At 39.2% G+C, this 27,007-nt stretch overlaps 1 protein-coding gene across 1 annotated transcript in view; it reads right to left on the bottom strand.

Moving 5' to 3' along the window:
• VPS13C (vacuolar protein sorting 13 homolog C) overlaps window positions 1-27,007 on the bottom strand; it is a 93,655-nt gene that overhangs the window by 52,133 nt on the left and 14,515 nt on the right. The window contains 29 exon segments of the mRNA XM_042472074.1: window positions 203-370; window positions 1,010-1,113; window positions 1,813-1,929; window positions 2,051-2,210; window positions 2,663-2,722; window positions 2,873-2,949; window positions 3,360-3,513; window positions 3,994-4,136; window positions 4,238-4,316; window positions 4,527-4,656; window positions 7,323-7,440; window positions 8,105-8,228; window positions 8,655-8,791; window positions 9,211-9,325; window positions 9,549-9,741; window positions 10,020-10,162; window positions 10,964-11,058; window positions 12,598-12,736; window positions 13,305-13,367; window positions 13,984-14,155; window positions 15,745-15,851; window positions 16,601-16,728; window positions 17,350-17,398; window positions 17,400-17,408; window positions 21,285-21,365; window positions 22,698-22,757; window positions 23,592-23,651; window positions 24,859-24,968; window positions 26,384-26,449. Coding sequence (XP_042328008.1) covers window positions 203-370; window positions 1,010-1,113; window positions 1,813-1,929; window positions 2,051-2,210; window positions 2,663-2,722; window positions 2,873-2,949; window positions 3,360-3,513; window positions 3,994-4,136; window positions 4,238-4,316; window positions 4,527-4,656; window positions 7,323-7,440; window positions 8,105-8,228; window positions 8,655-8,791; window positions 9,211-9,325; window positions 9,549-9,741; window positions 10,020-10,162; window positions 10,964-11,058; window positions 12,598-12,736; window positions 13,305-13,367; window positions 13,984-14,155; window positions 15,745-15,851; window positions 16,601-16,728; window positions 17,350-17,398; window positions 17,400-17,408; window positions 21,285-21,365; window positions 22,698-22,757; window positions 23,592-23,651; window positions 24,859-24,968; window positions 26,384-26,449 — 3,161 coding nt within the window.

Here is a 27,007-nt window from a genome sequence, read left to right as displayed (position 1 = left end):
CTCACTTTTAAAGCTAAAGAGATCCAAAACTATTTCGAAAAGGAATAGGAAACTGGCTTGCCCTGCTGGATATCTAAGTTTGCAGTTACTTTCCAAGACACCGATGTAGAATGATCAAATGGCATTGCCCCGCAGATTTAATCATTTTTTCACTATCAAAATTTGTCTTAAGTTCTGCCCACCATGTTATAGTCAGCCTTACCAGAAGGGACATAAGGAATTTGTGTAGGTATATGATTTGAATGCAGCCCACTTTGAGAGAGACCACACCATCCACTTTGGACATGTCTGCATAGGCATCTCCCTCGGTAGCATCCGGATACAATGTCAAGTTGAAACTGAAGACTTCATCACCTACTATGGAAACAGCCTAAAAGAGGAGGAAATTAACATGTCATTTCCATCCTTCCATCCCTTTTTATTTTGTTGTTTGTTGTTGTGTGCCTCTGAGTCATTTCCAACGTATGGCAACCCTAAGACAAACTTATCATGGGGGTTTCCTGGCAAGTTTCTTCAAAAGAGATTTGCTACTGCTTCCCTCTGAGGCCGAGACTTGCCCAAGAGCGCTCATGGTTAAAAGGAGATTCAAACTCTGGACTGCCAGAGTCCCTAGTACAGCATTCAAACCATTGCACCATGAGAGCTCATGGTTTTCTCCTTCCCACAAAGATATAACACAGGAATCTGAGATACTTCAATAGGTACAGTAATCTCTGGGTGAGGATTTTGAGGCTCTTCTTGCCTCCTAGAAAGACCACAAGGCAAAATGGGAGGCCAAAGAGTTTTTTTTTTCCATCCCATTATCACCAAGTTTTGCATCAAATACGCAGGATTTTGCTTAAGAGAAATGCTTCTCTTGCAGGCAGCTCCCCAAAGCGCATTTATATCACTATCAAGTGAACACTGATTCCTAAATCAATTTCTTCTACAAACTTGCCTGTAACTTGGGAGGCAGGTTACAATCTAGCAAGCCTATCATATAATGCATACAGTACATAATGTATTATACCTTTTTATGAATTGTCCTTGAATCAACATCTGTAACAATTATATCTTTCAGACGTGCAAATAGAGTGGTTTGACTCGACTGAAGAAACAGAGATGAGTTAAGACCTGAAAGAAAGAAAGAAAATTCTGGTAAATTCCAAGTTCCAGTGGATAGAAGAGTGTTTTAATGCAGTTTTTAAGGTCTGTGCAAATGAGTTGCCATACCATTAATCAAACATGCTAAAAACACTGTGCATACCTAGTAGAGCATGCAAATCTTGAGTCTGTTTTCAAAATAAAATACAGTGGTGCCTCGGGTTACGAAATTAATTCGTTCCGCGGCCGCTTTCGTAACCCGAAAAGCCTTCGTAAGCCGAATTGCCATAGGCGCTAATGGGGAAAAGCCGCGTTTCGTGCGAAAAAGCCGAAAAAAGCACCAAAAATTTTCTTCGTATCCCGAAAAAACATTCGTAACCCGGAACAATGATTTCCTATGGGATTTTTTCGTATCCCGAAAATTTCGTAACCTGGGTATTTCGTATCCCGAGGTACCACTGTAAAAAATAAACATTTGTAAGATCCAAACTACAACTGTAATAAATTTTATGGGGACATTTGAGCCTCATATCTACCATGAACTTTCACCATAGACTGGACTAGAGACATACACTTTATTAATCAGGAATCGATCTCCAAAGCAATTAAAATGAAGAGCCTCAGATACATTATAGAAAATGTTGCAATAAACCAAGTTCTTAGAAATTTTTAACAACATAGTGTAAGAAGGAAGAACCACCTCCGTGTCCCACTCCATCTCCACATTACCTTGAATTCTGATATCGGCGATACTGTTTTTCTCATCACAAACATTTATGCAAAAGGCGTCCAACTTGGCAAGCAGTTTAAAATCAAACACATCCTTGTCTCTGCAGGGTTTCGTTGCTGCAAGAGATTTTTGGTAATAGATTTATCACCATGGTATGGACTAGTTAAGCTGATTTTTTCCCCTGAAGAGAGCAATTTTATGTGGGAAATGGCATGCGAGAATGAGGGGGAGCAATACCTTTCTTCAAACCAGCCTTATTCTGCTTTTCTTCCTGCGTCTGTGAGCGGCCTGTGTCTGGAACATCTTGGCTCTTGGTTGGTATAACAGCCGTCAGATAATTGATAGTTGACAGAAGGGCCTGCGCATGCAGCAGCAAGTTTAAAGAGGAGAAAGCCACCTGGAAGGAGAGTCAGTCATTAGACGGAGGAAACCTCTAATGCAGATCCCAATCAGTGATGCTCTCTTGGGTTTTTAGCCTGACAGATACAAGTTGAGTCTCCCTTATCTGAAATGCTTGGGACCAGAAGTGTTTTGGATTTTGGAGTTTTTCATATTTTGGAATATTTGCATATACATTATGAAACATCTTGGGAGATGGGACCCAAGCCTAAACATGGCATTCGTTTTATATACCACATACACATAGCCTGAAGGTATTTAGACACAATACTTTTTAATAATTTTGTGCATGAAACAAAGTTCATGGGAAAGCAAAGGTGTCACTATCTCAGACACCCAGGCAACCAATTCTGCAGTATTTTGGATTTCAGAATTCCAGAGACTCAACCTGTAACTGCATTTTCTTGAACAGGAAAAAAAAATTAGAGAAGAGTCATAGATTTTGTTTACCTGAACTGTTTGTTCAGTGTTGTCAAAAAGTGTCTGAAATTTTGGACCATTTTTATTGGCCTGGAAGAGGAAACATCAGATGTGATATGTAAGGGAAAATGCTGAACAGAATGTTATGTGTGCGCTGCTTGAAATTTAAAATTTATTCTATTAAAAAAAATTATCATCATTGAATTCAGACACACTCAAACTTTTTAAAAAGGTACTTACCTTGATATATTCCACTTTCAAGAGATCTAATCCAGGCTTATCTGAAGAGCTAATTAAATGCAGCTGCTGTCTTTTGCCTGCCGAAGACAATAAGGGATTATATGTTAAGAACAATTTTAAAATGGTATCTGCTGTAAAAGTAATACACTTTTGTCCTGAGCTTTTCCAGATATACAGTTCTAATGTCTGTCTCTCTATCTTTCTCTAAATACACGCATACACATAAGATTCAAAGGTGACTAGTGGATTCATTGCAACCAGAGCAGATAATTTCCTATTGGTTTTACTCTTGATCTTCCTACATCCTGTAGAAGCATTCTGCAAGGATTGGGCCATTGGGCCATTTCCACCAATGAAACTAATTGAAAGCAAAGTAACCATTTATTCACATAGTACTAAACAATGGTGCTGCAAAGTAATAGTGATACAAAGTAATGGTTTCCATCATTTACATACAGATATAGCCTAATTTTAGCAAGCGAACTACCTTGGATTTCATAATAATCCAGGCTGATTTTCCTCAAATATGATATTGCTCTCAAGTCGTACGTCTTCACAATTGCTTCCATTCCAAGCTGGCTTATATTAAACACAAGGATCTTTTCTTCCCTCTGCAACTGCCTGGTGAGTTCCAAGACCACCTGAAAGTAATAAAGATATTGGTATTCGTTCCAGATACTTCTTTCAAAGTCACTGCTCCATATCTTTAAAAAACACAAAAGGGGAAACTCCACTTGACTTCCAATAGATCTGGATGGTACCATCTGGAGGGAGATGTGTGAGAGAAAAGGGAAGGCTGCCTTTTCTAAGGTGGCACATGTCTGCACCATTTAAGAAAATAATAAAGCCCACGCACTTTCAGATCAATTGCTTTTATGCATCTATAACGTGCCTATGATTTATTAAGGCATTTTAAAAGGAATAGTTAAAATATCAAGACCCATCTTTGCCACTAGTCCGCTAGTTGTGTGAAGGCATGCAACAACATATGCAAATGCTCTCAGTCCCTTTTAACAAGTAGGGTCATGACCAATTCCAGCAACACATTCATTTTGGGAACTTATAGCTGAAGTTTACCATTTGTTTCCAAGAAGGAGGTGAAGAACATAAACCACACTTGCCTCCTTTATTTCGAATTTCAGTTGGAGATCCGTGAGTTCCTCCTGTCCAGTTCCACTCTGAGACTTTGACTCCCTACCCTTAGGAGAAGCAGTTTCTCCCGCAATAGTACACTCATCAGCATCAAAATACTCATCTTCGGATTCTAAGGGAAAAAAGGTATTAAACAATCACATCATCTCCATTACTTAGTTTCAAATACTGCATTAAAACGGGGCTAGCACAGCCATTTTTCATTTTGTTTACCTGATACTACTCCTTTCAGCAGCAGAGGTGTATCCAGAAAACTCTTTCTTCTATCAGTAACAGCCAGAATGGCAGGTGCCTGGAGAAAATTGCAAAACAGTGATCTTAAACTCAAATTGACATTTGAAATGTCCTTACTTGACCAAGTCTAGCAATGTTAACATCACGCCTCACTTTTCCCCCAATATATCCTAGTTTAAAATAATAATTTTTGATCTGTTTGAGAATTTGTTGTATTGCTTTCATCTCTCCCTTCTATTCCCCCCAAAGACAATGACGATGTATTTACTTTTGCACTTGAAGCTGAAACAGCCGACTTCTGTGGGAGTGGGATGCTATCCATGAGTTCAAAGATGCCTTTGATCTTCTGATCAGAAATTCCCACATGAACTATGGGGAGCTCTCCCGATACTTTGAACCTACATATATAGAAAGGAGAACTTGAAAAGAGTTTTACATTACATGCTAGGCATATAAAAGACTTAAGTTAGCAACAACTTTGCTTGGTATCTGGTACTGAAGTGAATCCTACAGGAAGAATAAAGTGGCTGAAATGTTGGTTCAAGAAGGACAAGAGAAACTGATAAGAGGTCCTGTGTTTACTCAAGATGGAATTTCATAGGGCTACATAAGGAAAATGTGAAGCATCAAGAAGCCTATACAGTGGTACCCCGGGTTACGAAAATAATCCGTTCCGCGGCGCCGTTCGTAACCCGAAATCGTTCGTAAGCCGAAAAAGCCATAGGCGCTAGCACTAAAAGCCGCGATTTCGTGCGAAAAAGCGCCGAAAAGCACCAAAAAAAATTTTCGTAACCCGAAACAGTTTTTTCCTATAGTATTTTTTCGTATCCCGGAAATTTCGTAACGCGGTGCTTTCGTATCCCGGGGTACCACTGTAACCCTCTGAAAATGTTGCTGAAAGGCAGTATTCTTGAGGCTAATTTGGAGATGTCTATTTCGAGAAATATTGAAATAATGCTGAGGTTAAGTTACATTTTGGCTAAAACTACTTAGAATCATAGAATCATAGAGTTGGAAGAGACCACTAGGGCCATCCAGTCCAACCCCCTCCAAATCAAAGCATCCCTGACAGATGGCCATCCAGCCTCTGTTTAAAGACCTCCAAGGAAGGAGACTCTATCACCCTCCGAGGGAGTGCATTCCACTGTCGAACAGCCCTTACTGTCAGGAAGTTCCTCCTAATGTTCAGGTGGAATCTCTTTTCCTGTAGCTTGCATCCATTGTTCCGGGTCCTGTTCTCTGGAGCAGCAGAAAACAAGCTTGCTCCCTCTTCAATATGACATCCCTTCAAATATTTAAACAGGGCTATCATATCGCCTCTTAACCTTCTTTTCTCCAGGCTAAACATCCCCAGCTCCCTAAGTCGTTCCTCATAGGGCAAGGTTTCCAGACCCTTCACCATTTTTGTCGCCCTCCTTTGGACACGCTCCAGTTTCTCAATGTCCTTTCTGAATTGTGGCACCCAGAACTGGACACAATATTCCATTTGGGGCCTGACCAGAGCAGAATACAGTGGCACTATTACTTCTCTTGATCTAGACACTATACTTCTATTGATGCAGCCTAAAGTAGCATTGGCCTTTTTAGCTGCTGCATCACACTGTTCACTCATGTTCAACTTGTGGTCTACTTGGACTCCTAGATCCCTTTCACACGTAGTTTCATTCAGCCAGGTGTCACCCATCCTATATCTGTGCATTTTATTTTTCCGCCCTAAGTGCAATACCTTACATTTCTCCGTGTTGAATTTCATTTTGTTAGCTTTGGCCCAGCTTTCTAGTCTATTCAGGTCATTTTGAATCTTGATCCTGTCCTCTGGGGTATTAGCTATTCCCCCTAATTTGGTGTCATCTGCAAATTTGATAAGTATGCTCCCAATTCTGTCATCCAGGTCATTGATAAAGATGTTGAATAGCACTGGGCCCAGGACAGAGCCCTGTGGGACCCCACTGGTCACTTCTCTCCAGGATGAAAAGGAGCCATTGTTGAGCACCCTTTGGGTTCGGCCGGTCAACCAATTACAGATCCATTTAACAGTTCCTTTGTCTAGCCCACATTTTACAAGCGTGTTTGCAAGAATGTCATGGGAAACCTTGTCAAAGGCCTTACTGAAATCAAGATATACTATATCCACAGCATTCCCATCATCTACCAAGCTGGTAATTTTATCAAAGAAAGAGATTAGGTTTGTCTGGCATGACTTGTTTCTCTGAAACTTCAACTGCTTTAGGCAGATTGAGGAGAAAGGTCAGTTTATCTCTACCTATAAGCTTTAGTTACTAAAATTTAAGTTAATAAGAGTTCTTTTTATTTATTTATTTATTTATTTTTAAAACAAAACATGACAACAAATAATACACCAAATCAACAATAAATACAGGCAATAACCCTGAAAATTATAGATAAAAAGGTGTGTTCAGGGATCCTCAAAGACATCTTTCCATAACAATTTAGCTAAAATTCCAAGGAATCCGAAGTTATTTTTGTTAAATATGACAGGGGTGGTAGGAAGAGAAACAGAAAGAAAACATGGCAAAAATTTAGCTAAAATTGGGGGATGTCTAGAGACTAAATCTTGCTGGATGTATTCAATAAATGGGTGCCAAATCTTATGAAAGGTCAATCCAGAGTGTAAGCCTCTCGCTCTGTTGTTATTATCTGCCATTTTCTCCATTAACCACAAGTTAATAAGAATTCTACAAAACCCATTCACAGCATGCATGCTGCCTCATCCTCCAAAAACGAATATTTCACAGACTAACTGGCCGGCTGTTTTGTTGTCTTTAAGGAGTATGTTGCAGTACAGAGAAGCCCAATATGTTTTATAATATCTGAAGAGCTGGCATCATACTAGCAGAATTAGAAGTGTTTTTCCCAGAATTATATACACTTTGCTTTTCCAGTACTGTAGTAAAATACATTGATTAAGGGAGGCATGGTGTCAGAGGACACAGAATGGGAAATCCTGAAATCTGCAGTCTTACAGCCAGTACTGCATTTTCAATTCTGACCATAAAAAGCTGACCCATATATTCATTTGGCCATTTAAACCACAATACATTACTTGGGCATTCGGACATCCTTCTCCACCATGGATTTGGAAAGCTGTACATTGATATCCATGGGCTGCAGTATGTGCAGAGTTGATGGATGATCAGATCTTGCCTTTTTCCAGTCTTCTCCTGAAGAAGAGTTAAGAATTGAGAAATCCCATTGATAAGAAGAGTTTAAGAATTAATGACACATATGAGAGTATACAAATTGTAAATACTAAATCCAGAATTACCATGGAAAGACAAAAATATATGCAGATGGTTGGAAAGACAAAAATATATGCAGATGGTTCATTTTTTTCAGGGTTATAATGTTCAGTCCCCAGGATTATTTTGCCTATGGAAGCTAAGCATCAAGTAGAATCCTCTTGATATAATGAAGGATTGTACCTCCTTTTGTAGGGTTACTGTAAGTACTGTACTTTGGCTACAGTAAAATTGGCTAGAATAGAATCTCATTCTTTTCCAGCTTAACCTTTATTGTAGTGCTTACAGACAAGCTACTCCAACCTGATACCAAAAGTCTGTGTTCCCCCAGCCCTCCTTCACCATCCTCCCAGTGCCAACGTTGCTAAAAAATTTCCAGGTGAACAGAGGATGAGGAGGAGAAGGAGGGCTGGGGGCATAAGATGACTTTGTTAAAAGGCGCTTCTTTGTGAGAGGCTTTGTTAACTGAGGTATGTCTCTCCTTTTGGGAGGTTTAATTTTTAAAGTATTACTTTCAGTTTACTGCTCCAACTAGTGAGTGACAATACTTTCAAATACAACTGTTATTTGATCAGAGATGTCCTACCTGATCTGGCAAAGAGCAATTGCACGTTCTTGATTTCCACATCAAATTTGTCATAGGCTTGGTCCATGATTTCTTCCAGCGAAGTGCCTGAAGTGTGGTGGTTGCCTTGATGGATGCTGTTCAGCTATGGAATAATCATTGTCACTGTTACATAGGATACAGGAGTCGTTGCTTTTTCATAAATTCATTATTCAGATATAGACTCCTCCAATACACCAAACCCAGTAATAAAGTTGGAAAAAGTCTACCAATGAAACACTTTTTTAAAGAAAAGTTCAGCACATTTTCAATGATGCAGCCAAAGCACTGATCAAACCCACTGGGTGACCTTAGGCAAGTCACACTCTCTCAGCCTCAGAGGAAGGCCATGGCAAAACTCTTCTGAATAAATCTTGCTTAGTAAAACCTATGATGAGTTTACCATAGGTTGGAGTCTACCCCCTCTCTGCAATTTTAAGTTATACGTAAGGTGAATGTTAGTGTTCTTATGGTTATCTGGATAAAGAGACCATTTTAACTGCAAATCTCTGGAATGGAAAAGACTGCATACCTGAAAAGTACCAAAGTCCAAAATGAGAAGGTTGGACTTTGCATAGTGGAAGCCCATCTGTGGAACCAGAAGATAGGAAGGTTTCAGATTGATCCTCAGGTCGAGGACTTTTCGGGTTTCAATAATGTGTGTGAGTCCTAAAAAAAAGAAAGCAAAGTGAAGAGGGTTTTTTGCTATCAGTAACAGGACACTATGGAGATCAGGGTTCAGATCAATGCTCAGCCATGGAAACCCAGTGGGTGACTTTGGTCAAGTCACAGCTTCCTAAGTGAGAAGGAACAGAAATCAGAGCAGACACAAAAGAGAGTAGAAAGAGAAACCCAGCTAAAATAGAGCCAAAGAATTTGAGTTAGGAGGGAAAATGAGGAGTAAATGAAAGGAGTTCTACTCTGGACACAGGCAGGAAAAGAAATGGCGAGGCTGAGCAATGACTGAACAGTGTAGAAACTGAGACAACTCTTGGAAAAGGAAGATGCTGTTTTCGTTGCTACTCAGCATCAAAAAGGGTGCCCAGTATTTTGTAGTCAACAAGGAAACAGAGGGCTCTAAAAGATACCTGTAGCAGTCCGTTCCTTAATTTCTTCCAGCTTTGACAGAGTGGCTGTGGTTAAACGTTCAAGGTCCATGCCCTTATTCGTCCGAAAAAAGTCCACCATTGCATTTATGGTTCTCTAAAAAGGGAAGGTTTGTTTAAATTGTATGTTATTTATTATCACCATCATTATTATTATCCTCATCATCTCCCACCTTTTCCTTTTCCTCAAGACTGGTACTCAACATTACTTACAAATTAAGACTGCAATATCAGGCATGTGTCACTGTGGCAAAATGCATTAATAGAAAACACATGAGAAGAAGATAACTGATAACTGCTTCTAATGGAGCACTACTCACTGCATCGTATATAATTTCCACAGGCTGCGACTGGACAAAGAGGCTCTGGCCAGCACTGCTGTCCTCAGGATTCGTTTCAAATTCTATTTTAAGCAGAGATGACCTGGCATCCCCAATTGAAGCCACCAGGGAAGGCACAATGTTCTGCTGTTTCAGACCCGTCACGTACCAATGTTCAAGCTTTGCTTCTACCCTGTAAGTTAAAAGTTGAAAATCTGAAAGTAGAATTTAAAAAGGGAGACAGTAAAGGTATGCAATTCAACTGTACTTACAGCCCACCTGAAGCAAAGACAGAGGAATAAGCCTGATTGCCAAACTATAATCATTTTCATGCTGCTGACAGAAAGTGTGTATGAAATCACCAATTCAAATACACATGCCCTCACAGTTATACTATGAATGAAAATGAAAATGGGGACTGGAACAGTTTTTGCCAGGAGCACCCAACAGAGAACCACATTAGATACTTACTTCAGGGCTTGCGCTCCTGGTCTCTGTGATATTTTGGTGCTTAAATCAATTATCTGGATTTTAAGAGTGTCAGGAACATTTTTGTCTTCTCTAATCGTTAGGGAAGTGCTTAAGAGTTTCAAAGACATCACATGGGCAACATACTAAATAGGAGATTAAAAAAAGATGTTGAACTAAGTTAGCCACACATTAATGGCCTCATAGCTACATACACAACATATAATATTAACAGCACACAAGTTCAGAAAGGAACTTTCACAAATCCCAGTGCTATCTCCAAAATGTTATCCAACAGCTGGACAAACTCCACCCCAAAACAGAGCATGGCTTTAAGACTACAGCCTTACGCTAACCCTCTCAATGTGCAGATACACACCCATAAGGAAGTCCATAAAAAGCATTAACTAGCCCTATGTCAAGGTGTCCTTGCCCAGCACAGTTTGGCCACAATCCTGGTGCCTCATGCAAACTTAAGTTTCTCTAAGGAGCAGCTGAACATTTTTTTTCCAAGGAAGAACCATCTGAACTCAGTTCAAGATAGCAAAAACAGAACTGGGCAAAAACTACCACTTTGTATGCAAAGGGACATGTGGGTGTACATAGGCATTTGGTTTGCCTTCAGTTGCACATTATTGTTCAGCACAAGGGCTGCACAGCATACTCAATGCATTACACTGCAGTGAGATTTAGGCCATGCAAGCCTGTTGTTCAATAGCCACAAGCTCTGGACTCTGGGTCAGGGAGGGACATTTTAACAGAAGAATTTTCCTTAAATTCTGAGAATGCTCAGGATGAAAATCTGGCAGTTCTAGAAGTTCGGAGCCCCCCTCATACTGACATTCATCCAATGCAGAAAACCATTATTAGAAAAGAAAAAAATCTAGCTCAATCTATATTCTGTAACATAAGTTTCTTTTTAAAAAAACATGAAAAGAGGCAAATACCTTCTTAGGTAAAGTAAGATCGTGAGAACTATCACTATAACCAATGGCAGTGAAAAGCTTTGCCTTCTCTTCTGGTGTCATGAGGTCATCGATGGCTAAACAAATGGGAAAATATTGTCATTGTCTATTTCTTTCAGGAGCACAAATCCATTGCAAATTATGTTTTGCCACTCCTTATCATGCCTAAGACAGCTATTCTCTTAAAATAACTTGCGTGTATAGAAGTGCCACATTATTTCACAGAATGGGAATTTCTCTACTCATGGATTTTCATTATTACTTTATTGCTGAACACTTCATTCATTCCATTTACATGTTGTCTTATCCCCCGAGTGGTACCCAAGGCAGCAAATAGAAAAGAAAAGAAATATCTAAAATCCGACAATAAAATTTAAAATCCCATTCTGGGAGAAAGGCAGGATATAAATCCAGTAAATAACTAATGCAATTAAAAGTCATCCCATTAAAACAATAGCTTATAAAGAGTATAAAATCATTCAAAACACACAAAACGTTTTAAATGGGGGGAGCACACACACATACATCCCAGAAGCCTTCCTGGCAAGCAGTTACTCATGAACTGAGTTGAAGACCATCCTGTTCAGAGAAGCGTTCCCAGGCACAGCATGACTATTATTTGCTATTTGATGTTTTTAATTTGTTTCCCGTTTTATTGAACCCTTTCCAGTATTGTTCTGTATTATTTATATGTATTATGCTATTATTTCTTAGATTGTATGCCATGGGCAGATTTACTCTTATCTATTTTATTGTTTGCATGTACAGCGCTGGGCAAATCTACAGCGCTAAATAAATTAAGCATAACATCAATAATGATAATAATATTAACTTGCACAGAAGTTTTGTTCATCTGCTTGAACTAAAAGGTCTTTGCCTGACCATGAAAGCAGAGCAGGGTGGAGGCTAGCCTAGCCTCTTGCAGAAGTGAGTTTCAGAGACTGAAGGAGCCACTAGGAAGGCTCTCATCAAACAAGCATGTGATGATGGTGAGACCAAGAGAAAGCCCTTCCTCTGTAGATCTTAAGACTGGCATTCTCTTATAGGGAGATAGGGTCTTTCAGATAATCTGGGCCTAAACCATGAAAGCATGACATCCTCAAATATTAGGAAAGAGAAAAAGCTTCTACAATCAAGCAGACAAAGATCTGTGCTAGCCATGTATAAATACCTTATATACTCAACTATAAGTTGACCTCATGTATAAGTCGAGGGCAGGTTTTGAGGGCAAAAGTATGGATTTTGATATGACCCTTGGAAAAGCCAAGAGTAAAATTTAGGAACATGCAACAAAGGATCTAAATGATGAAGTAAAGGAAAACAATGCCAAAGAACCTACAAAATTATGGCAGGCATAATTCTTTGTACTCGCTCTTAAGGCTGGATGGAAAAGAGAGTAGAGGGAGGTCAGTGCTTCCAGGCTAGATTGCACTCTTGCCTTTAACCAGGGGATGGCTGCCTTTTTAATAAGAGTTAAAGTATAGTATTTACATTGACCTGTGGATAAGTCGACCTAGGTTTTTGGGGTCAACTTCTTGACTAACATTTCTAGACTTATACATGAGTATATACAGTACTTGGTTAATGTAGACAGCTGCTTCTAGAGTCCAACCTACTTTCAGGAACTAATGGCTCTTCATCATCATCCTTCTTCTTCGAATCCTTCCTCCCCCAGAATCCGCTAAACCATCCACCTCCTTTCTTCTCTCCATCGGCCGATTTCTTCCTCAACAGCTTTTGTCCTGACCTGATCACCTATAAACCAGAAAACACGTGTGTTTGTGTGTGAGAAATATTCTAGCTTCGTAATGTTCATGATAGAAAGTTGCCCAAAAAAAGATGTCTCAGAAAAATCTTCAAAGCAATTAAATGACAAGCAGAATGCTGGTGCAGAGCATCTTTTTCTTTTTAAAGCAGTACATATGTGAAGTGGCCCTACTCCTTCATATACTTGTCATAGGCACTATCCAACAGGTGCTGTATTCATCCTGAAACTGAACAAACAATCTGAATGCAGCAACATCAGCTATGCTGATTGGAATCAATTTCAGCACTTCCCCAGATCTAATCTCTTACCTGAAGTGCTACAGAAAAGGTCATTATTATTTTAGCCAGAACATTTTTGCTGACAAGTGTAAACCACCCTGGAAACATTTATGCTCTTACCGGAGAGGAGCACACACATTATCTAAAGCAAACAAACCCATCAAACTGGCTAAAAGCATTCATCAAAGCCATTTCTGTAAACTTCTATAAGTCAGAAGAACCTAAGTACTTCATAGGCCTTTGTTTATGAAATTAACACAGAAGGAGTAGCCCATACCTCAGTTTGTGCTTGCTGCCGTGCCAAAATGATGTTGAAGACATCTAGATCTTTTTCTAAGTCCTGCGGAGGTAGTGAAAAAAGCAACTTTATTTTAACTTCACTAAAGAGTTTTTAAGAAACCACACTGGTTGCTGGATACAACTGCCAGCCATGCTCCTACTCAATGCCTTCAAAGGATTTCACTTGTACGGTAAGCCACATCGAGTAGACTGATTCTGTTGAGTCAAGATTTCACACTTCCAGGGTAAACCTGGTTTTCAATTCATACGCAAGGCCACATACAGCATTTAGCAATGATATGAAAGGCTCCTACCATATTAAGGATTTGGGCTATGAGGCCTATACCTCTTCTGCTATACACTGGGAAAGTCACTATGTTTTCATTTCTGGTTTGTGTTTATACATTACCCCCATTAAGCAATGTTATAATATGCTCTAATGGAACTACTTGGTCTCACTGTAACCAAACCAGAAACCAGGTTTCTCTGTGTCTGTATTAAAAGGCATTCCTTAAAAAGGCAATCACAAGCTATTCTTGCATTTTCATTAAGTATTATGTTCAAGAGAGGGAAGAGGTTGGAAATTTAGTACTTCAGGTTTTCTGCAATGGTACTTTGTCTACACATAGTAATACATTTCTTCAAAAATCAGCTTTTATCTTTTGTTTCACAAGTACCTGTATTTGTTTCTGAGTTTCTTCTGAGACTTTGGTCTGGGTCAATTTATTTTTGTAAGTGTTTTTGTAATTTTTCAGAAGCTGTCGATGATGTCTTATGTTACTCCAGGACCACATGCGGGTGTAGCGCCTGATATGTATCTCAAGAATACTATTACCTGCGTATTTCCACCTATAAGAAAAATAAAGCATTATCCTTCTCCATTTATGGCAAGTAAGAAATTAATGCAAACCTGTAATAATAATCTAGCACTTAGAAGATCTGCCATAGACAGGCAAGGCTTGCTTAGTCTCAGGAGTTTAAAAGAAGCAGCAATGACAACAACTTAATACTTTTTTGGTTTTCAGTGAAGCAAGGTTTTTTCTAACATTTTCTGAAACAAAATGTATCAAGGAAAACCATAAGCAGATTTGTGCCCAAAGGAGCTACTACCTCATTTTGGTGCTGAAAGATGCACTCAGTGAGATCCTGTTTCTTATTTTTAAGGCTGTGATGTTGAACCAATTTTCTAGGGACAGGCTTCCAAATAAAAAAAGATCACAGTTGTATACATACAACACACACAAAAAGACCATACTCTGAGCCTGGCCCTCGAAATGTTCTTGGATTACAAATCCCAGCAGCCCTGGCCTGACTAGTATTTTCTAAAATGCTGATTGGTGCAACTCTATTTTCACATTAGTGCAAGCCACACACCTATGTACTGTTGCAAACTGTAATGAAGCCATTCTTAGGACTGTGATAAACCCTGCTTTCATGGCTAGTTCAGCAAATCTCCCTCCATAACTGTCATCTTTCGGCCGGTGAGGGAGAGAACAGGCTGGCTTAGTGTCAACAGAGGCTAGCCTGAAGATAGAGCGCCCTCCCTCCATAACTGTCACCTTTCGGCCGGTGAGGGAGAGAACAGGCTGGTTCAGTGTCATCAGAGGCTAGCCTGAAGGAAGGACACTCCGCCCTCCATAACTGTCATCTTTCGGCCGGTGAGGGAGTTCACCAGGCAGATCCAGCTCCATTAGGGCCAGCCTGGAAGAAGGAAAAGCCCTCCCTCCAATCCATCTGCCTTGGTCCAGGCCTCAGAGGGAGAGAAGAACCACTGGACCTCATCCCCTTTCCCTCCACCATTCCCTTCTCCTTTTGTTTCATGTCTTTTAGATTGTAAGCCTGAGGGCAGGGAACTGTCTGATTAAAAATATTATTGTAAGCCGCCCTGAGAGCCATTAGGGCTGAAGGGAGGGATATAAATACCTAAATAAATAAATAAATCTTCCTAGTCTCAAATTAGCTTTTTCCAAGCAAAACTCACAGCAAATTTGTTACATTTATTTCGATAGCTGAAATGGAAATGAAAGAAAGAAAATGATAACACCTAAGAGACACGGAAGGACCAGAAATGAATGGACCTTGCCAATCTCACTGCATATTACTTGGTGCATATGGGGATGGGCATTTGCATTGTAAACCAATTACTCTTTGACCATCCAACATCTTAGACATGATGTCAGCTAGGATTCCTCATAACTGGACAAGGTTGTCTTTTACTAAAGCAACATCACTACCACGCCAAACCCATGCAGAATAGTTTTTTGTGGGTTTTTCGGGCTCTGTGGCCATGTTCTATAAGAATTTATTCCTGACGCTTCGCCAGCATCTGTGGCTGACATCTTCAGAAAACATGGCCACATAGCCCGAAAAACCCACAAAAAACTATGGATGCCTGCCGTGAAAGCCTTAGACTCCATGCAGAATAGTTCCCAACTTACCACTGCTTGGCGTTGTTATGTAGTGGTACCTCTGGTCTATACTTTCTGTATGGGACATTACGAACCATATAATCTATGGACTCCAGAAGGTCGATCATACTAAGGTACTGTATAAATGAAATGGGGAAAAGTATCTTAACCACTAGAGAATCACAATGCTTTAAGCATTAAGCAAGGAAGTTAATTTGCCCCTACTATAGTCAGATGAAAAGTCTAAGTCTCCTTAAAAACTCTTCTGCTCCTGAGAAGCTCATCAGCAAGACAAAATAGAAATAGCCACCCTCTATATTTGTTTGCTGAGCAAAACAGCCTCAGTATTTGAGCTTGGGAAAGTTACTTTTTTTGGACTACAATTCCCAGAACACCCAAGCCTGGAGTTTCTGGGAATTGCACTCCAAAAATATGATGATAATGATGATGATGATGATGATGATGATGATGATGATGATGATGACATTATTATTATTACACTCAGAATACACACAATAAACTTTATAATTCCTATCAGAAAATCCAGTTATAAAACCAGCAGAAACACAATGAAGTGTATGCAAAGAAAACATTCATCAAAGCCTGAGTCTAATCACCCTTGATCAAAATATGGCTGTTCTCAAACTGAAAGTAAATGCTCAGGGAAACAGACTCTCTCACTTACCATCCCTGGCAATGTGAAAGAATTGTATAACTGAAAATATTATTAGCCAAGTCATTTTTTCCAGGCATTTTCCCTCATACACATTAATCCACAACAGATTATAAAATTTACAGCCCGAGGAAAAATCTTGACCAAGCCTCACGATGGTGAGCAAAATTAATGGCATAGACATAATATGGGATCCATAAATAAGACGCTCACCTGAGGCTTGGTCAGTTCAACAGCAATGCTCTGGACTTCCATACTCCAGTCAATCTTGGGAGTCTGCAGTTCTGTTTCTGCATGAGGGTTAATATAGAGCTTGGCCGAGGCGGATACCGGCTTAAATACTTAAACAAACAAAGAAGAGAATTACAAAACCAGGCTCAGGTTTTTTACACTAGCATCATAGCAAGAAAATTAGTTACAAGCTGCTTGGTAAGATTGGGAATACTGGCCCTGAAATCAAGACATAACTTATTATGGAGGGGAATGTAGGAAGGCATGGGTTTGGACTTGCCCATTTATTCATTCATACATTTATTTTATATTCAACCAGTTTCCCCAGACCTCAAAGTAGCTATCAGAACTTAAAAATACAACAGAAAGTACAAAATTAAAATATAACTGAATTATCAACATTAGTTTTTTAAAAATAAAAATAAAAAACAACCCCAGTAAAATTGAAAAATAAAATAGGCAATATAACACATTATTCAGAGGTGGGATGAGCATCGTCCAGGAGTGCTTTCTTCCTTCTTGCAAAAAGCAATGGGTGCCTCCTGCAAAGCCGCATCTGCACACTGCCCCCAGACTTTTCTTATTTTCATGAGGCTTTGGGAACACATTCCAAACTCAGGAATATCATTACAACACAGTTCCATTTAGACTGACATTTGTACAATCTGCTTAATATCTAGCTAACCAACAAACACAAGCAGCGGCAAGATTTCATGCAGCCTCATACTTACTGTACTGATCATTTGGCAGCTTTTGGCTGGTAGAAGGGACTCCTTTTTTTCAACCGCTCCTACAAATGACGAAAAAGAAACCCAAACTATACATACTGTAATACAACTGTATTACAGGGGACACAGTTCTAAGCCCAGTTTCCACATGACCATCTCACTATTTTGAATTCAGATCCAACACCGATGCAAAACATGCAGAATACTAAAGAACAACTTTGAGAGCCATAACTTTTTAAGAGACACTCATGTATCTGAGCATTGGACTACAATTCTGGAGATCAGCATTTGAATCCCATGCTTAACCATGAAACCCAATGGGTGACCCTGGGCAAGTCACACTCTCTCAGCCTCAGAGAATAGCAATGGCAAACTCCCTCTGAAAAAATTTGCCAAGAAAAACCCCAGGATAGGTTTGCCTTAGGGTCACCACTTTATAGAATTATAGAACAATAGAATCATAGAATAATAGAGTCAGAAGACACCACAAAGGCCATCCAGTCCAACTCCCCACCATGCAGGAACTCACAATTTAAGTCAGAAATGTGAAGTCAAAGCCTTTCAGGGCCGGTGTCAATAGTTTTTTGTGGGTTTTTCAGGCTCTGTGGCCATGTTCTAGAGGAGTTTATTTCTGACGTTTTGCCAGCATCTGCGGCTGGCATCTTCAGAGAATGCTGTTATATATATATACATACACCCAACTTTCTTCCATGCCAGCATTCTCTGAAGATGCCAGGTACAGATCCCAGTGAAACGTCAGGAATATGAATGAATGAATGAATGAATTTATTACGGCACATGGCCAGCACCAAATTATGGCAAACATACAAAACATGCAACATCAGGTGTACTAACATCAGGAATAAACTTTTCTAGAGCATGGCCACAGAGCCTGAAAAACCCAGGGGGAAAAAAGTCAGAAATGACTTGAAGGAACACCACAAGTACAACTGCAGCTTCAGTATTACACTTTTATACATGGCCTTCAAATATAGAGCATTCCACTGTTTTTCAAAGGAGTATGAGAAAATAACCCCGACAGATATAACTTACAATAGTTACCTTGCAAGGGCTTGCAAACAGTGATATTAAGATTTAAAGTGTTTTAAAAGCACGGTAGAAACAAGATTTTTCTGGAGGACTTCACCCCAGGTAAACATAATTAGAAAGCATACTCCATCCAAGTATAGATCAACTACATGATTCTTCCGGCTTCTGGCTCCCCGGCAAGGAAACAGATGTTCACGTTGGGAGATTAGAGCAAAGAATACACTGACAGATGTGCATCTCTACTGGAACACCATAATATTAAGCCAAATAACTCTTTCTGCTGGGAAAAATATGGCCACAAATGTCTAAATGTGCACACTTCCCTGTTGCTTTTCATTTCAAAAAACGCAATAAAAGAGAAAAAAATCACTCGCATAATCTTATTTGTTGTTCAATTTATTTCCTGTCTCATAACTGTGTTGTCGAAACTCTCCTGGAAATGAGGACATTGCCTATCCCAACACCGATTTTCCAAAACAAACCACACAGTTTTGTCACTTAGAAACAGTAATATTGTAACATGCGGAGGCTATTTCGATTAAGGAACAACAAGCAACCACAAATCAGAAACATAAATTATAAGCACTGATTGATAAGAACAGTTGTCTCTAAAATCTATACAACTTGTTTAGCAAAGAGGACCTTGTAACAGAGAACAGAGGATCATTCTGGGCATTATACTCCATACCTATTGAACAACTGACACCAGTTTATATTATACATTGAAGCTGGAGTATAAATCGGAGGTATGCAGCTGATGCAAATGTCCTTGCTGCTCCGTTGCAGGATGTGCAAATCTTTCAAATGTTTCTGTTATAAAGACTTAGGCAACATTCTTTTGCCATCTGCCTAAGCATTTGAAGCTAACAGTGCTCTTCTACATAAAGCATTGGGTTGCCTGTTCAAATACCACTTAGCAAGCAGTTTTGAAATATTGAAAACAACAAAAATTCTGAAGGGAAGCTACATAGGCAAGGCTGCAGGATCAGCAATTTCCTTTGCTATTTGAAAAAGCTATTCAGACGGCATTCCTACCCATCTTGGCAGAAGGATGACGGTGGAACAGATATGAGCGTTGGATCATGCGTTTCCTCCTTGCAGGGGGAAAGGAGACCAGAAGCTTATGTTTCCCAGCAAGCTGTAGTTTGGTTTCATGGACAAATGTGGTAAACAGTGTTTTCATCAAAATAGTTTGTTTACAAGCCAAAATTGATATGCATACTTTTGCTTTTTATTTACCTACATGCTGGTTTGATCATGTCTGTTTTATGCTGCTCACTTGATTTTTATGTCTCTCACATTTTGATTGTTTTTAATGCCATCTCTTATTCTTTTTTCTTCTACCTCCATATTTGCGGCATTGATATTTGCAGATATCTAGGTCCTCAAGTGCAACTCTATGGTCAACTTTAACTAAAAGTTGCACTGAAGGACCTAGAGATTGCTAAAGAGAACACTCCACTAGGCATTTGTAGCTCCTCCAGTCACAGTTCTATGGTCAGTGTCTGTCGGACGTTGACCACAGAGTTGCCTTAGAGGAGCTAGAGTTTCCTAGAGAAGTGTCGTCTCAGGTAAAAACATGGTCATTTTTCCATATTCACAGGGGTCTTGTGCCCCTAACCCTAGTGAATGTGGAGGGACAAGTATATTTCTTTGACTCAGTTTCATATTTAGAACAATGTATTTGTACACCACTTTCCAGACCAGGAAAGCAATCTGTAAGATAGGGGCAGAAAACCCAAATCCAACCTGTGGGTCAGATGTAACCTGCAGGATTTCCACAAACTGCCCAAAAGCATCTCTTACCACTAACCCCAATCCACAATTGAAGACAAAGAGGGTATTTAATTATATTTAAACAGTAAATGATCTGTACAGAATTGTGCTACACTTTGCAGGAGGGAAAGCCAGTTGGGACGCGTCTTCATAATGAAAGGACATTTTATATACATAGCAACAGAAATTAATAAAAACTGCAACATACACAACACAACGGTGCACGGAACCATCTGGTGTCCATTAAATGTGTTAGCTCATTTTCAAGTAATCACATTATCGAAAAAGCCTTACAATGTAATCTGCTTAGGAGATAAAGTGAGAGGTTTGGTAAACCAAGACTTGTCAACAAGGGGAATGGGGTGATCATATAACATTTGGGACAACTATAAGGGCTAAAAGATAAAATAAATTGATTTGCCATCAGTGTATGGTGTTAGGGGTGTATGTTTTAGTAACCCCAAAACAATGGGGAAAAGAAGCAGACACTGAACAAACAGCTCTCAAAGAGATGCCCAAATGCTTTGCAGGTAACATAATCACTGCAAAAGTAAGTTGCTTGTTTGAAATTCCTGTAACATTATCGGATATGCTGCTCCCACGGAAATGCTCTTAAATTGTATAACTTAGCGGTAAAGAGCAGTAAACATAGGAGGCAGGGAAGGGCTTCTGTGCCAAGAATCTGAATGTTCAAAGGTAAACATTTCCCAAATGTTCAACTCTCACTTGCTCCTCCAAGTGCAGCATAGTGACATGCAACAACCCTCAGCTGTTTTTCCAGATCCCAGACTTGCTGGACTGCCTTTTTTATGTTCTCCAGGAAGAACCAATTCACCTTTTAAACAGGATGCACATCCCTTCTGAAGTGCTGAACACCAAATACACATTTTTTTCCAAACCATTTAAGATCCCTTTGGGGGGGGGGGGGGTGTTGTTTTTGCCACATTGGGGCATCCAGGTGTCCATCTCTAAGGCAGATATTGTCCCCTAGACCTGCTGTACTTGCCCAACCCAGTCCGGCACCCATGCATTTTTCTCAATGTCAAGATAAGAAATAATGTAACAAGACAATAAAGTTTGTTTAACATCAAGCATACTATGGTTTAAATTACCAGTATATGTTCCCGGGAAGCATGATAAAACATTTCACTATCCACATTCCAGTAGACACTGAGGGCATCGAGGCGCAAGAGCTGAAAATACAGACACTTGACATTAGTTACTGTGTGGTAAAGATAGAAAATCTCACTGAACAACCATAAAACGCTTTGTTTTCAGAAAGTAAAGGAGCAATTTAGGGCAAAGATCTTGGCATTTAAAAAGAAGTCTAAAGCGGGATACAAACCGCCATATAGTACGTATTGTATACGTACTAGGGTTAGGAAGGGGCGGTGCTTCTGCACCCCCCTAACCCTAGTACGTATACAATACGTACAAGATGGCGGCACCCCTTCCACATGGGCACCGCCATCTTTACATACTGGACGCATAGCGTCCAGATGTGTCGCGGCGCCTATGACGTCGCGAATGCGCCAACGGCGCCTCGCTACGTCATAGAGGCGCCGCAAAAAGAAGCTCTGAAATGGAGCTTCTTTTTTGCTCCGTGCGGTTTGGCTGCTGCGGCTCCCGCGCGGAGCAAATGGCGCCGGCGGGAGAACGCCGCAAAGCAGAGGTCTGTATCCTGCCTAAGAATGCATTACAAACAATAATAAATTCAGTGGGGCACTAAATTCTATGTAGGGTTTCACTTGATACTATGCAGACTTCTAGATATTGTGCAGCACTTGTCCTGTCTACAAAATGTTGGAGTAAAAATGACAGTACAGAGAAAATGGTGAAAGTTTCCACATCCTTAATGGGTTGGAGCTAGAATTAGTCATACTTAGAGCAGTATGAAATCACTGGAATTTAGGTTACTCACCATCTATAAAAATAGAGGAAAATGGAATAACAACTACAGAGACAGAGAACTTTCTCTTTGTATTAGATGGCTGTTGCCATTACTACATGGAGTACTTGCAACAGCCATCACTGGGATGGAGAGGGCAAAGTGTGCGCTGAATTACCACATTTTTAGTAGCTGCTGAACCAGTTCAAATATCAGACTGCTCCAGGCAAGCCAACAGAGATAACATTCATTTTACCTTTATACATAGCAGCAGATTTGAAAGAGCACCAAAAGGAATTTATACATTGCATATATAATATAAAAACACAGTGTGTACATTGACCAATGCCACACTAACACAACTATTTATTGTTTCTTGAAACCTCAATGGACGGAAGAAATCCTAACAGTGACTTAAAAGGGATTCTAGGCCATAATTCTTAGGATATGCCTTGAAATGGATGGATACATTTTAATACTTATTAAAACACTACATCAGCTCTTTCAATTATAATTTCAATTATAAACTATAATTTCAATGATAGCTACTGAAGTCATAATTCTCTTGAAGATGCTGCTCTATAATAGCTCTTCGGACTGCTAAGTTAAAAGAGCTTCTGCTTTTCCATGACTGTACCTTGTATATGATTTTTGCAGCCTCATTTAGAATGCAAGGAGCCCAGTTTTCATTAGCGGTCTGCAAATTGGAAATTTAAAACAAAAACATGTTAAAAGTCTCACGGCTAAAAGGGTCATTTGGCATGATTTCCCACATTTTAATAAGACAGCAGCTTTGAAAGATTAACCACTAAGGTTTGTCATTATAAAAGATCTACAGAAAAAAGAGCAAATGAGCCAAACGTCCTTTTAGGGACAAAGTACGGTAACAGAAAGTAAGATGCCACAGTAGAGTCCAGAGTGCATCAGACACAAGGGGCTGACAATGAAAAGATGTACAAACCCCTCCATAGTTTGACAGTATTTTCAAAGTGAACAAGACACACCACCTACATTTTATGGCAAGAGTAATGCAGTGACATTAGCTGCTGTCCTTGTCAGATTAGCTGCTCGGCTATAGTTATTCTTCTGTGTTTTTTTATTTGTTAATGTTCCATTATTATTATTATTATTATTATTATTATTATTATTATTATTATTATTTAAAGTGTGTGTCACTGAACTCACTAGGATTTACTTCTAGCACAGAATTACTTCTAGCACATATCAACGTAACTGTAACTGAATTTCATCCACGCTTAAAGTAAAAGAGAAATCAATTTGGAAACCATCAGTTTCAAATTCTGCTGATTCCTAGTATATATTTTTTTCTTGTATTTTCCTGCAATGCATACAGCAGGAATGAAATCATACAGCTGCCCAGATGTAGTTTGACTGCAACTCCCAGCATTCTTTACATTGGCTGGGACTTAAAGAAAAGAACATCTTTGTTATTCTTTATCAAAAGCATGTAAATAGTCTCTTGCTTGGTTAAATCTGCATGGGTCAGACAGAAATAAAAGGACAGCCTTACCAGCAAGCTGAGCTCTCCTAGTGTCATTCCAAATGAAAGCGGACGGCTAGGATCTGTAATCTAGAAATGACGGAAAGAGAAAATATTGTGTGTAATATTAAACACCTTTACGTCTTAAACATCCACCTGATCGATGGAAGGGCGGTATACAAATAAAAATTTTATTATTATTATTTATTATCTTCACACAATTCCTGTCTCTTCACAGCCTTATATTCAGGTTTAACAGAAAAGTACTTGAGGCAAGTGCTTGCAAACATACTGAAGCCTAAAGTATTCCATGACTTTGTGTCTTCAGATACTTTGAGGCTACCAACAATATGGTAAATATGCACACAATTCTACTCTTACAAGATGGGAGCAGGAGAGAGATTACTTATAAGAATTTCAAGGAATAAACAACAGAATACAAGAGAATCAATGCAGTTTGACAAAGCTTTACCTGCCATAGCTCCTTCCTATGGAATCTTGGGATCTCACAAAACTACAAATCGCAGAATTCCATAGCAATGAGCCATGGCAATTAAAACAGTGCCAAACTGCATTAATTCTGTAGAATAGATACAGCCGTTATTTTATTCCTTGTTTCCTCTTTTTTCCTTCCTAAAAGCAGCATTGTGTGCCTACTTATGCAACTGGGCATTACACAAGGGCAAGCATCCATAAGGATTGCTGGGTGCTTGTTCTTAGAATTTCCCTCCTTCTTTGTCTTTAGCATCTGTGCTGCTCTTTAAATACTTAGTCATTTTATGGGAAATGAATGTGTGTTTTTTTATAGAAGCACCATCTGATACTAGCAGCTCTGAACACTGACAAGATTTTTAAAATTACATTACAGATATTAATATATACATCTGAAATGCAACCGAAATGTTCCCACACATAACTAGATGTGGAACTGGACTGAAATTTTGCAAGCTTTGGATCTGGTGACTCAACTTGGACTCAGTACAAGATTATTATTTGTTTAGATCACCATCAAGAATTTCCACTTTCTATGTATTACTAGAAGCTACACAGAAGGCACAGAAATAGCACTGTATGTTCATTGGCTATAGATTAGCATCTGGCACAGCTGAGGTTTTGTGCAAATTTTATCAACTGTGCCCAGAAAAATGTGACTTGACATGTTTTTAAAGGAGTTCTTGCCACATTTCCCGTACTGAAGACCATTAAATGCAAGCTTTATTGCCTTATGAAAAACTATGCTCTAGTCTGGGATTCCAGAACATACTTTTAGATTCTGAAGAGTTTGGAAACTACTCACATCGTCCTCGTACTTGATGTGGATGCTTGTGATTTTGACCTGAACATTTTTGATAACTTGCGTTGCCAGCTTTTCCAAGAAAGTATCTTTCTTCTCTTCCTTTGGTTTATCTAGAAAACGATTCCGTAAGTGAGCTTCTGCCACAAGGCCATATTTCTGAGGTTCATCCATTTAATTTGGTATTCAGACTATCGCATTAAACACCATTTAGTAAAGCTACATTTAATATCCACTTTAATTTTATGATCCTGGTTATAAAGGAGGTAAATATAGACATTTGTCTTTTTCGATTTCATGTTCTCCAAATGGCCTACAGCCCATTTATTTCTCCAGAGCAGAAAAAAAAGACAACGACAGGAAAATTCAGCAAAGTCGTTAAATCACAGCAAAGCATTTGTGGATAAATGTTTTCATTTATTAATGCAGGAGTAGAAATTGTATGGCCCTTTAGAAGTTCAGAAACTGCGACTCCCAGCAGCTCTAGACTACAATGGGAGGAATGCTGGGTATTGCAGTCGAAGAAGAGGAAGGCTGTACAATTCCCACCCAGTTAAAGGGATATAGCATAGAAAACCGGTTACATTGCCACAATTAAGTGTATTCAGAATGCATTTCTGGTAACAATCTAATGAGCATTTAGCAACCACTTTCATATGCCATGTATGCGCATGAACATGGGCCACTAGAAACGAGACAAGGCCAGCCCATTTTTATACAAAATTCAGAGCTATAATTTGGTATTAAGGAACCAACCATAGTCTTATGTTTATCCCTTTCCTCCTTCCATTTCACAGTAATGAGATCAGACAACATTTGCTCTGCTTTCAGCTAGCCGCAGTTTAACATTACATCCAAGCGCATGGTTTACGAAGTTGACTGGTTTTCTTAAATTCAGGTTATGATTAAGCCCAGTTTTCCAAGTTTAGATGCAACACTAAACCGCAGTTAGTTGAAAAGAGAAGTTTCAAATCTTGACTATAGCTGCATCAGAGAAAATGAAGGGAGCACCCAAGTTGGAGAGTCATGCGTGAATTACTAAATCACAGTTTATGTTTAGAACATTAGCAAATACTTTAAGGCAACTAACAATAATAACTACCAAAACAATCAAATGTTTTTAAAGAGTATTAAAGCAACAGATAAAAAGAAGAATGGAAATGCAAGCAAGTCAAGAACATACATTATTGGCTGTGCACTGAGGAAGAGAATCAAACTGATCGAGCGACAATATATTTTTGAGGCTGGCAAGTAAAGAATAGATTTCATCAGATACCTAGAAGAAGACCTAAAGAACATGACAAATGTCTTTACCATGAAATCTTTCACACAGGTCTGGAACAACATACATACAGTATAGGTATGTGTAGAGCCAACTTAAATCCATCCCAGGTTTGATCTGCTGGAGTCAAATTTCTCATTAACTTACTCCAAGTATAAACAAAATTGTGCGTATCACTGCAAGTCTCTCGTATAACAATAAGAGCCACACACAAAATGCTCAACACACTATGCTGATTTTACCCACCTTTTGAGAGATCATGGACTTTAAATGGTTTCCTAAAATGCTTTTTAGCCTTTTTAGACTTACGTCCTTCTCAATGCAAGCAATTTAATGGGAAAAGGATAAATTAAAGTTAGGCAAGTGTCAAAGCAAGCAACAAGAGTAAAGGAAGACAAAATAAGACGTTCACAGAGGAAAGTGAGCTCTCACCTCTTACCCAAAACGCTGATGTAATTCTTTTATCCACCCCCAATAAAAAAATTATTGCATTATTTAATATGTTACGTGGGTGTTTTCCCCAAATAAATGTATATCAGACAAATAATTATGACTCAACAATGCTGGTACACATTCAACTGGTAGTCCGAACTAGAGTAGTACCCATTGAATCAGTGGGATTTAGCTAAACATTGGCTCACCACTGGCCTCAACAGTTGGGGAAAGAAACTGGATTTAGGCTACCACATTAGTTCTCAAGATACATTTTCCAGTAAAGTTCTCTTAAGTTACTGTACAACATAATACTATCCTAGATCAAAGTCAAGCTCCAACAGGAATATGGATATTCAGTGACTGCAGTATTGGAACATTTAGCCCAAGAGGAAATATAGAGGGAAAGGGGGATCGCCAGTTCTGGCAGAAGCAACA

This window comes from Sceloporus undulatus, chromosome 6 (genome assembly GCF_019175285.1).
Source record: "Sceloporus undulatus isolate JIND9_A2432 ecotype Alabama chromosome 6, SceUnd_v1.1, whole genome shotgun sequence".
Lineage (NCBI taxonomy): Eukaryota > Metazoa > Chordata > Lepidosauria > Squamata > Phrynosomatidae > Sceloporus > Sceloporus undulatus.
This window is presented reverse-complemented; position numbering and strand designations above follow the sequence as displayed.